General features: G+C 27.9%; 3 protein-coding genes across 3 annotated transcripts; 1 reads left to right on the top strand and 2 right to left on the bottom strand.

Annotated features, from left to right (window-relative positions):
- EIN_425830 (cysteine proteinase ACP1 precursor, putative) lies at nt 1–921 on the bottom strand (the record flags this gene model as incomplete). Its single annotated transcript, XM_004256544.1, has 1 exon — nt 1–921. One exon carries the CDS (start codon nt 919–921, stop codon nt 1–3), a length of 921 nt encoding a protein of 306 aa, XP_004256592.1.
- A 6336-nt stretch (nt 922–7257) lies between these two features.
- On the bottom strand, nt 7258–8766 carry EIN_425820 (ariadne RING finger, putative; the record flags this gene model as incomplete). The annotated part of the gene is made up of 1 exon (XM_004256543.1): nt 7258–8766. The coding sequence occupies one exon, from the start codon at nt 8764–8766 to the stop codon at nt 7258–7260; it is 1509 nt and encodes a 502-aa protein (XP_004256591.1).
- Nucleotides 8767–10735: 1969 nt separating this feature from the next.
- On the top strand, nt 10736–12655 carry EIN_425810 (hypothetical protein; the record flags this gene model as incomplete). The annotated part of the gene is made up of 1 exon (XM_004256542.1): nt 10736–12655. One exon carries the CDS (start codon nt 10736–10738, stop codon nt 12653–12655), a length of 1920 nt encoding a protein of 639 aa, XP_004256590.1.

Raw genomic sequence — 12655 nt, 5'->3', positions numbered from 1 at the left:
TTAGACCAAGGAGACCGAAGTTGGATAAGTCGAGTCTTTTCCGATACCACATCTGTTGTTCTGGTTTCTAGCCAACAAGAAGTATCCTTCGTCACCCCATGATTTTCCCCATGAGTTTCTCATGATCCAGTATTCACCATCAGTGTTCTTTCCATATCCAACAACAGTGACGCAGTGGTCCATAAAGAATGTTTTGCAATTGGTGTCGTTGTAAATAGTTCCCTTTCTGTAAAATTGGAATGACAGGCGAGAAGCGTCCATACCGACAGCAACAGGGCCGTATGTAGCAGTGATTTCTTGAAGGCCAGCTTCATCACCGTCAGTGACTCTTTTATGACCATCGACAGTGGCGATGTTCTTGACAGTAGTGTTGCAAATCTCACCAATGGCCATATATGGGTATGAATCGTCCAAAGTGATACCATTGTTCTTCTTAATGAAAGTGAATGCTTTGTCTGGATGTCCACCATAGCAGCCATTGTCTGTAGGATCACAGTCGATCAATTGTTGTTCGGAGTATGAGTAAAGCTTTCCAAGATCCTTATTAACTCTTCCTTCCATCACAGCGGTGGTACAGAAACTCCAGCAACTGCCACATTGTTCTTGATCTTTTGCTGGATTCATTATGGATCTCCAATCAACGGATTCTGGGACAGATTTAACTGAGCGTTTTTCATTAATAACTTCAGGGACTTTGTATGACATCCCTAAGTGAGTCTTAATAAATTCTTCGTGAGTCTGATCAGCAAAGACATTCAATTCAGTGTTGGCGGTGTTCTCAACAAATTTCTTGTTGTCGAGATAAACGGCCAGTCTGTAAAGGTACTCAGCCTTGTTGGCATACGCCTTGTGGTTTGTGGCAGCCCACTTGTCAAAGTTCATACTCGCTGATGCGAGTGCTATCAAAAGAAGAAAGAACATATGATTTTGAAGTGCAAAGAAGAGTATTTATATTATATACCTTTTCTTGACACTTTTAAGAAAAAAGTAACACTTACCAAATTGTACTTTATTTGTTTTTGATTTTTTGTTTCTACATTGTTAACACTTTGATGTACTATATTTATTCAAGTTAGTCGGATTATGTTGGATACAAGCAACGTTGTCTTGCTATTTAAGTCAATTATAATTAGAAAATATCGGGATATAGTTAGAAATAAAAAAAATGTTTGATTTTTTTTATAAATTAAAAATTAAACTAATTTTTGGTTTTTTAACCATTTTTGTGTATAAATAAATAGAAAGCACCATGTTGGGGACAGGAACAACAATTTACACCCAACTTTGGTTTGTTATTTTAAGAAACTTTACAAGATTGGCATAAAAATAATATTACATTTACATACAACACAATTGTAACTGATTAAACAACACATAAAACAAAATAAAAAAAAGTAAGTTTCTTTTATATTTAACATATGACAAAAAAAGTTGTATGAACTTTTTAAAAATAAGAATAAAATGGACATAAAAACATTTAAAACCCAAATTAACAAAATTATATAAACAAATTATAACAAAGTCAACTAATTAAAAAACAATTAAAAAATATCAATTTAACAAATAATATTTAAATAAAGAGAAAACTAAACACAAACAAGTCTCATTTAAGAATATAGATGGTGTTAAAAAATTGACATTATTGAAGATATAAAGTGTCGTGTTTAACTTAAACAAAATGACCAGTCTAAATACGCGTCATTGTTTAATGCAAAAAATATTATCAAAAAATGATGATAAAAGTCACAAATCACAGAAAGTTTGGTGGCGTGTCAACCAACAAAATATATGTTATTAACATATATTTTAATGGTGAAGATTTGTTGTTTTTTTAGTTTTGAGTAGCTAAATTTCAAATACTAAAGTTGGTAATAGTTATTATTTCATTATATTAAATTTTATTTACAGTCTGTCTTGAAACGTTATCTAATCCTTAACTTTATTTGAATAATCTTTTTGAACCATTAAAATCGAAATATTTCGGGAAGCCGTCTTAAAAAGTTTTTGCTTCATTTTACCTAATGCCCGAAGTTTACATAAAATATAGTCTATTAGTGTCCATAACGTTAAATAACCGACCCTATAATTAATAAAATGGTTGATATCACTTTAGATTCGGTGGAGGTTTTGATACACACTTGTGCAAAATATGTAAAAATGAAAAACAAGAAAATTATACATATACAAAATAAGTTGACTAATAAAAATAATTACACCAAAGAGTGTTATTGTTTTTCGACTTAATTTATTAATTCATTTTGTGTGTTTACTCGTTGATGTTTTGAAAATTTAAATTTGTTGTTTTATATTCATAACTTTATAATTATACATTAAAGTTTATGATTGTTAAAGTGTGTTGTATCGACTTTATAATTAAAAAAATGTTTGATATTTTGTAGTTATGCTTTGTTTTTTTGTTTGTAAAATCATCATTTTCAATTACAAAAACAAACGTTCATTGGTCATAATGTGATGTTAATAAATTGACATTTTAACAACTATATTGTTTTTTGTATTTGAAATACAATTATATTGAAATAATTTAAATATTGAAATAATAATAATAAATTAAATTTGTTACCTAAAGTTTGGCTTAAATTTCCGTTGTTTGTTTTAATGGGTCTTTTTATTTTTAAATGTTATAAAATATTTTTTTACATATTACAAATACAGAAAAAACCAGTGACCAAATCACAAACTAGGGACCAAACCAGTCTTTCTCAAATTTTGGTTATAATGGTAGGTCAATTAAAAAATAATCTGAAACAACAATATTTTCCCAAAACTGTTTTATATTTTTTTAAGAAGAAAACAATACCACATTATAATAATTGCCGCCAAGAAAAATTTTATAGTTAAAAATTATAATATAAAAACAACAAATTATTTTTCAAAAAAACTATAATTTTATAATTTCAGTTATTAATGTAGTAAATTACAGAAAATGGCATTATCAAAAATATTGAAAATCTTACATTTAAAATAACTAATATTTCGGGAAATTAAAAATAAACTATCAAAAACAACAACCATTGTTTAAATAGATAATAATTATCAATAATAAACTGTTTTCCAAAAGTCGGTACCGAAATTACCCCAATATTTGCTAAATAAACAACCCATTTTTTTTCTTTTCTTTTACCTCTGTTTTTTATTCATTTTTCTTCGTCTAATTTTTCAAATAACTGTCTTCCACTTTTATCTTTTCTCGAACAAACAAAATATTCGCATTATTTTTCCCTCCAAATTTCTAAATAACTTTCTTCAACGAAAAAAAGACTTGACAAAATAATCGATTTTGCCGAAAAGTTAGAAACATTAATTTTGAAACCCAAAACAATTTGAATAACAAAAAAAACTAAATAATCATGTCTAAACCAAGAAAAAGTTATGAACGCGAGCAAGAAGGGAAGAATGAGAGGGTCAAGATGGCTTTGGAAAGAGGACTGTCATATCGCGAGATCCAACTGCTTTGTGGAGTTTCCAAAACAAAAATAGCTAGTATCAAAAGGGGAGAGGAGACAAAGCCAAAGAAGATGGGAAGACCAAAAAACATCAGTGTTAATGTTGCTCAAAGTGTTGTCACACGAACATTAACTAACCCATCTTCTTCTTGTCTTATGGTTTCCAACGATGTTAAAGTTTCTCTTTCAAGTGTCTATCGTCTTAGAAAAGAGAACAAATTTGTGTTTGCAAAGCAGAAAAAAATGCCGGCTCTGAAACCATTACACATAACAAAAAGACTTATTTTTGTTAAGAAACAGCTGGCAAACGCAAAGCGTATTTTGACGTGGACCAAAAACACTCTCATTTCCGACGAGAGTCGTTTTTGTTTATACTCTGACGGAAAATATGTTTGGAGAAGACGTGGAGATCTTGATAAGGAGGCGTTTGTGCCAACTCCCAAGTTCAATCGGGGTGTGATGGTGTGGGCAGCAATTGGGCGTCATTTCAAGTCAAAACTCGTTTTCGTCGACGGAACACTGAACGCGGTAAACTATCAAAAAATGTTGGCCGAATCAAGAGTGTTTGAAAACGCGAAGAAGGTGTACAAACACGGGATGGTGTTTCAACAAGATGGTGCAAGACCCCACACAGCGAAAAACACAATTGAATGGTTTGAAGGCTTGGACCCGAAGCTCATGGTTCGACTACTGAAAGAATGGCCTGCAAATAGCCCCGACCTCAGCCCAATTGAACACTTATGGCAATACTTGGACACCTTAGTAAGAAAAGAAAAGGAAATCTTCGAGAACATTGAAGAACTCAAAGAGGCTCTTGAAAGGGCTTGGGATTCAATACCTCTTGAGACAATTGATAACTACATAATGTCGATTCCAAAGAGGTTTGAATTGTGCAAGGAAAACAACGGCGAATTTATCGGACACTTGCTTTAATCCGTTATCAATTTTTTTTTATTTTTTTCTTTTTGAACTCGTTTTATCATTTTTTTGTTCGTCTTCAGAGGATGTTTGTTTGTTTTTTTATATGTATTCAAATTGTTTTCATTATTTTGACTCGAAAAGAAATAACTGTCTTAGAAAAATTGCAAAAGACTTCCCAACGTTTCGACAAATGCCCGAAAAATTACGAAAATAATATAATTTGTTTGTTTTTTTAGGTCAAAAAAGTCGGTACCGTTTTTTGTTTTTTTAAAAAAGATAAATAATAAAACAAAGTCTTTAATAACAATAAAACGGGAAAACAGCTAATAATAGTTTCTCAATTTTTAGCGGTAGTACTTACTTTTGAAATACAGTTTATAATATTGGTTCATTTAATTAAAAACAATCATAAAAAAGTTAAAAAAACAAAAACACAAGTATATTTTTATATATTAAAACATTGAAACATGTATTTTTGAGAATATAAATGATCTTTATGATAAAAAAATAAATAACATATTTCAAAAATGATAAAATTTTCAAAAAATAATATATGATTTAATAAAGTATAACAAAATATAAATTAATTAACAATTTTGACGAAACTACAAAAAATGAAAATTGTCTAAAATATAAATAAAAAAATTTTTAATTTACAGTTTTAAGCAAAAACAGTGCAACTTTTGCAAAAACGGGGTGACTGAGTTAAAAAAGAGGGGGTTCTTAAAATAAATTTATTTTTTTTTATAGAAAATTAATAAAATTAACTTTTCGGATACATAACCGAGTTTTGTAATTGTGGTTATGTTACCTCATAAACAATCAATTGCGACCACTTGATGTTTGTTTTTAAATTGAAAATGATGATTTAGCAAACATAAAATAAAACAAATAAGAAAGTTATCAAACTTATCATTTGATTAATTTTTTAATAAATATAACACAATTCAAGAATAAAAAACTGTTTTATAGCATTTGAAACAATCAACTAATAATAACAAATTTGGACTTTTAAATTTATTAATAAAAACCACAAAACGCAGCGAATGTTCAAAAAGTCTTGTCATATTTTCAATCCACCATTCAATTGAATCAATCTCTATGTGAAAGTGTCAATATGTAAAATCAGCCGAGATCGATTATGGTCATAACTTACAGTTTTAATATGCAAGATTTCTGGATATAATTTCTAAATAAAAGTCTTATTATTTAAATCGAATTTGTGTCCTGTTCGCAAGTTATATAAATTTTAAAAAAATAAAAGTACAAACTAATAATATGTGGTTGTTTTTAATAAAATATATTCAATTTTATTGAGACAGACTCTTTTCTGCCAACTCTAAAATAATCATTAAAAAACAAAAAAGTCATATAAAGCGTATTTAATAAGTGCTAGTTTTTGTTTGACAAAACAAATAAATAATGTCAGTAATAACAAATAAAAATAGTGTCATTTTTGTAGTGTTTACTGAATGAACCAAAATCAAAAATTGTAGTTGATATTAGCATAAAACAACACGTTTCAAGTTATAGTGAAAAAGTATTAAAATGGTTGTAATAAATTACAACAATTGAAAAGACGTTATGCGTCGCTTTTAGAGACAGATAGAAGCTGATTAAAGTTTTAAAAAAGAATAATTGTTGATACATTAAATAATGTCAACAATGAAAAATAATTAATTATTATGCAACTTAAATTTAAAAAATAAAATAAAAACGTATAAATTGTAATTGACATTAAACTGATACATTACTGTTAATGTAAAACACAAAAATATAAATTACACACCAAATAAATTAATAAAATAGCATTGATTAATAAAATAGTTTGATTATTTGTTGTTTGAAAAATCACAAACATAGTTATTTTTCATTATACATTTTAAACACTCTTATTAATAAATTATCGAAATGTGTAATTATATACATCAATATGTCAAGAGTCATCAACAAATAATTTGTAAAACGGTTCATATTTTTTACAATGAGTCAAACAACAACACAAAGAAATATATGGATTATATGTAATTAAGGGAAATTTTTGTTTAAAGTAATAATATATTTGACATTTAAACCATTTAATGATTGCTTTTTTATTATTAATTCTTTTGATAAAAATTCTTCAATAAATTTGTTGCTTCTATATAAATATTAAAAGGGTAAAATTAATAACAAACAGACTAAGGTGTTGACAAACTTGCTACATCATATTTTTTTTAAAAAAAAGAACAAACATGGTAGATACACATTTTTTAAAAAAATGGTAACTTGAAAATTTTCAAATTATTACAACTATTGTAAGTACATAAATTTTATACTGTTTATATTAATTATCACTGAAGCGTCCATTTTCTTTTTGCAATATCTGTTTCGTTTTCAACAAAACTGATATTGTGTTTTCTTTTATATTGTATTATGTATAAAAACATATTTGTTGTTTCAGAATAAATTTTATTGCATTTTCACCATTATTTTTATTTTTCCATTTTTTACTTTTTGCCAAAAAATATTTTTTTTTATTAATTTGTTTTTTAGTTCACGATTTGAACTCGTTATTTTATTTTCATTTTACTATAATTGAACTACAATGTATAATATATTTTTTTCAAAAGAACAAAAACACTGCTCTTTTTAACAATATTGGTTTGTTGGGGATTAAATACATCGGCGAGTGATATTTAATTTAAATTTTATTTCATTTATTAATAAAATTATAATTAAGTCTAGTTTTTTGTTAAATAGAAAACAGACTTTATTTTAAAAAAAATCAAGTACTTTTTGCTGACTATATATTGCTTTTGAATCCTTGCCACTTTGTGGACAAGTGGAATTTTTATTAAAATAAAATAATCGTTTTGCAAACAGACATGTTTTATATTTCAGTGTCCTGAGTTTTGTTGGTTATTTTCCAAACGTCGTGTGAGACATAATATCCAATAAAATCTTCCTCTTTTAATGCGCTTTTCAAATGTTCTCTACTTGGGTTCAATGTGGTGCAGTGTCTGCACCTCACAGTGTTACACTTGTTACACACAATGACTAAGGAATTGATACCAGTTATCACAACATTACCACATTGACAGACAAAAGGGAATTCGTCCTTATTTTTGAAGTATTTATTGAGATCCTTTTTGTTAAAATCAACTTGAATGAATGAATCTTCTCGCAGTGAATTTTCGGTGAAGAGTGGACATCCATTCCCAAAATGGTTATATCCGCTGATTTCCTTTCCACACAAGTAACAGAAATACGCCCCACAAATGCATGTGATTTTGTTACATCCATAACTCTTCAAAACAGGTGCGCGACACCTTGGGCATTTTTTAATTCCTCCAAATTCAATAGATTCTTGGACTATTTTCCTGTACTTTTGGCTTCTAAAATACTTTGCATTGAACCACGGCCGGTCGACATTTTGATGAATTTCTTCTTTGTCTTCTTTTTCCTCTTTTTTTGTGTCTTTGCCATAACAACTCCCAACGTGATTTCCCTGCAAACAAACAGAACAAAATACCGACTGGCAAATGGGGCACTTAATTGGCGTCGGATGAGTGAAGACTTCTTTGTCGACTAAAATCCCTCCACTCTTACAAAACGGACAACTAAGACTTTCTCCTCCTTTTTGGACAAATAGAAGTGTCAGTTGCTTCTCATACTTTAAGACTAATTCGGGATCACAAATACCACGAAGTTCCCATGACAAGATTTCGGCTCGGCAATTGGTGAAGGGACATAACAAGTGACTGCCAGTGTTCACCGCCATATTAAGACCATCAATCATACACTTCTTGCAAATGCGGTCGCCACAATTGGAGATTTGGACGAAGTCTGAAGGTGGCAAATCTTCGTAACACACCGGACAACTCACTGAATTTTGACTCTCAAAAATGGACTTTTCGGAGAGAACGGCGTGTTCTAAAATCACTTTTTGTTTCTCAGAAATTGGTATTGGAAATGGAGGCAAATTTTGAATGACTAAATGGTCGTGGGGGAAGTCGGTGATGGTCGTATAAAGTGCAAGAAAGAGCCCTGAACTGTCATACTGTGAAAATTGCTCTTCAACACTCGTTGTGATATCAATCAAATTTTGAAGGGAAAGCCATATCCCTTGGATTTGAAAAACAGGGCGTAAATTGACATATGAAACTAAAACTTGGACATCGGGCAAGTCATTGATTACGACTGTTTGTTTGTTCATATATCGTCTTGGAACATCAAGTGATGAAGGAAGAAGTGTTACTTCTGTCTCGCTTGAAGAGATTGGAATCGTCAAAAGAAATTCATTTGGTCGGATTTCTTTGACACTAGATGGATAGATGGAATTCATGATTTCACACTCTTCAATGGCATTTTGATTTGTTTCGGTTAATTGTTGTTGCATGAAATTTGTTTTTTAGTTTGTTTTTATTTAATTGATTTATTTATATTAGAGTTTCAGGATTGAAGCTTGACCAAAAAAAGAATTTACTACATCTATTTTATAAAATTTATTTATTAATTATACTTTACATTTTCATGTGTCAAGTATCATTTTATATATCAACTCTTCCAATACCATAAATATGATTGATATAACACATATATAGATGATTATAAACTCAATTTAGTAAAATGAAAGTGATTTGAATTAAGATAATATTTGGTTTTATTATTATTTTTAAGTTATGGTTTGATGTAACATTTAAATATATAAAAAGTTGGCATATTTTTTGTATGTTTTACAAATTATTAATTTAACACCTTTTAATCATACAAATTATTTATTTCATTGTAATAAATATATCATATTGAATTGTTTTAGATAATTCTCCTGTTAAGATGTAAAATGGTGATGTTGTTTATATACATTTGTTTTTTGTGTGTTGTTAAAAGAAGTTAATTAAAACGATAATTAAGAAAACTAAATATTGTATCAATATATCTCTTATAAATATGATTCTCCACATAAAGTTGTTAAACGAGAACGCTAAACATCAGTGTGGTTGCACATACAATATAATAGTATTTTATTGTTTGTTATAAATATTAAAATTCAATAAAATGTCAACTTTTTTACACGATAGTTACAAAACATTAAAACATTTACAACGAAAACTAAATCAAAATAATTCTATTTAGAATTTTTGAAGTATGACGTTTTTCTTGTTTTTCTATGTAAAAAATCTTATTCGAATTATATTTGATACTTTTTCTTATTTTAAAACCCTGTTTTTAGAAAGGCTTATTTTGTATAGTTTATTATACTATACACAAATTTTTGGAATAAAACAATATTATTTATTTAACAAATAGTTTACATGTAATTATCAACAAAAATCATTTTTTAAATATGTTATAATCGAAATAGTTACACAATAAAATTGATAACTATTTGCTTTTTGGTTTCAACATTTGTTATGTTAAAACATATAAGTCACAATAACAATTAATTAATTTAATATTGTAAACAACTAATATTATACCTCAAATTAAATTCAACATATAAATTTGTATAAAAGTTGTTATTTATATATTGTTTGTTAATTCAAACTTTTAATTCTGTTGATAACTTTGTTTATGTGAATAATTGAAAAGGCTATTTGTATAAAGTTTAAAACATAATAACAATTTTATTATATAATACCTATAGCCAATTTAACCATATGTCAATTTAAAAAATAACCACAGTAAAACCTTTCAAAAATGACTAACATATAATACTTATCAAAAATATCGACATGGTATAAAAGTTGAAATGTACATTTACACTTTGATATATTGGAAGATAAATGTCGAAAAATAATTACTACAACTAGTAAAAACTAAATAAAGCGTTTTTATCAATTCATATGGTGCCTTCCATTTTTAATATGACTTTGATTTTGTATCTGAATTGAATTTATCACCATTGAACATCATCTTAGATGTTTTTAAAATCTGAAATGTCGTTTTATTTTTTTTAGAAATGAAAAAATGAATAACAAAAGTATTTTGTTTTTTTAATTTTCAGTTCTAACACAAATTCTTTTACAAATTTGTTGATTTTTTATTTTTTTTGAAAAACATCCTGGTTTAAAAGACCCCGCAGTGAAATGTGAATATCATAATTTCAATAAGAATTAATATCTATAAATGAATTTTAATTTGGTTCCATATTGATAGAAATGTTAAAAATAATAATAATAATATAATAATAATACAATAAAACTAATTATAAATAATTGTTTATTATAAAATATTGTTACTAATATTGAGTGGCAACTTTTTGTTTATTTTAACTTCAAATTCGAAAAATAAAATAAATTTTGAAAAACCTGAATTTTGATTCATTAAAAAACTATTAAATCGAACTTTAAATACAAATAAACCAAATGAATAAGTTTTTGGACCGCTACTCAATGATGATTGTTTCAAAATATTTTGTGTGTTTAAACGACTTCAAAAACCTGATTTTAGTTTGCAAGAAGTTTAACGAAATTCCATTGATGTTTCACTTCAATCCAATTCAATGGAAACCAAAGATGAAAAAATATTTTAAAAATGTTGAAACGCTACACTTATATAGCAGACACGACAAATTTGTTCCTGGATTTTATCAGTATTATGTGCATTACCCCACAGAACTCACAAAATCCAAAAAGTTAAACAAAAAGATGAAAGTGATATGTCCACATATCACATTTTCTTCTCGTGATTTACAAAATGGTTTTTCATATAAGGAAGCCTCTATATTATTGCCGAATGCATTTGGATCAAAGTTGAATATATTTACTGAGTTGGAGTGTTCCAATATTTCCAAATTATCAGTGAGGACTTTTACAAACAATAAAATGTTAAACTTAATAACACTTTCAAATCATATACAAACCATACCTGATTTGTGTTTTGAGGGGTGCGCCTCACTTAAAGAAATCAATTTAGAACACGTCAGTGAATTTGGAACAAAGTGCTTTATAGGGTGTGACAGCCTCTCTGCGATCACTTTTTGCTCGAATTTGAAAAAATGTGGAAGATACCCATTTTATGACGTGTTATCTATTCAACACGTGACAGCATCTTCTTCAAATACTAAAAGTGTTGAATTGGAATTAAACGCGTCATGTTCAAGTGTATTTTCTAATATCAGGAAAACATTATTTATCACACAAAGTGATGTTGGAAGAGGGTTTTCGATTGACTGTGAAGTTACTGAAATTTGTGAAGCCGCCTTCTTGGGAATGAAAAATTTGAGTGATAAAAGCATTGCACCAACTATCAAAATAATTCGCAAAAACGCATTTTCTTATAGTGATTTAAAGGTACTTGATTTGTCAAACGTGGAGGTTTTTGAAGAACAAGAGAACCTAAAAACGTTAACCGCTCTCACAATGAATTCGACTATCACTTTCAACAATTTGTATCGGTGCAATTCGTTACAATCAATTGAGGTGGTTGGTACTAAATTTGTGAAAGGCAAAGCTGCGTGTTGGATGAAGACTTTATTTGACAAAAAGAATATAGAAGTCGAGGAGTATATGTATTCTTGTAAAGATTGTGAGTTATTTAACGGGATATTACCATTTAATATCACAAATTTAAAAACAATAGAAAAGGATGTAAGATTAAAAGATTTGGAAATTGAAACTTATAAAGTCCCAGATAGTGTGACTACAATATATGCCGAGAATTTCAGAATGTGTAAAAACATCAAAAAATTACTTTTACCAAAATGTCTACAAACAAGTTTTAATTTTACATCACTAACAACAATAAAAGAAGCGGCCTTACCTTATATAACCAATAATAAATATAATATTTACTCAAGTGGGCAATTAACATCAATTACTTTTCTTGACGACGACATGTTGAATAATAAACGGATAAACGAATCGAAGTTTAAAAATCTAAAAAACATTGAATTTGCACATTTACCAAAAAATAATATTTATTGTAAAAATGTGGATTATAATTTTTATAATTTACTAAAAACAAAATACAAAATTGAAGGAGACGTTGTCTTGTATTATCTTGAAAACTGGAATTATGAAAAGGGAATTTATATTATTCCAGACGAAGTAACTATTGTTAATAGCTATGTCTTGTACAATAATGATAATTTGAAAGAGATATGGGTTGGTAGAAACACAAAGTTGATCAAAGAATATGCATTTTGTGATTGTAAAAATCTAGTGTTGGTTAAAAACTTAAAGAAGTCAATGACTATTGAAAAGTTTGCATTTGGAAAATCCAATCCAAAATTAGAATTTGATGACAATAATCCAGTTAAAAAGGCTGAAAAACTGATGTTCTAA

Source organism: Entamoeba invadens (genome assembly GCF_000330505.1).
Source record: "Entamoeba invadens IP1 unplaced genomic scaffold scaff_1105074724993, whole genome shotgun sequence".
In the NCBI taxonomy this organism is placed as follows: Eukaryota; Evosea; order Mastigamoebida; family Endamoebidae; genus Entamoeba; species Entamoeba invadens.
This window is presented reverse-complemented; position numbering and strand designations above follow the sequence as displayed.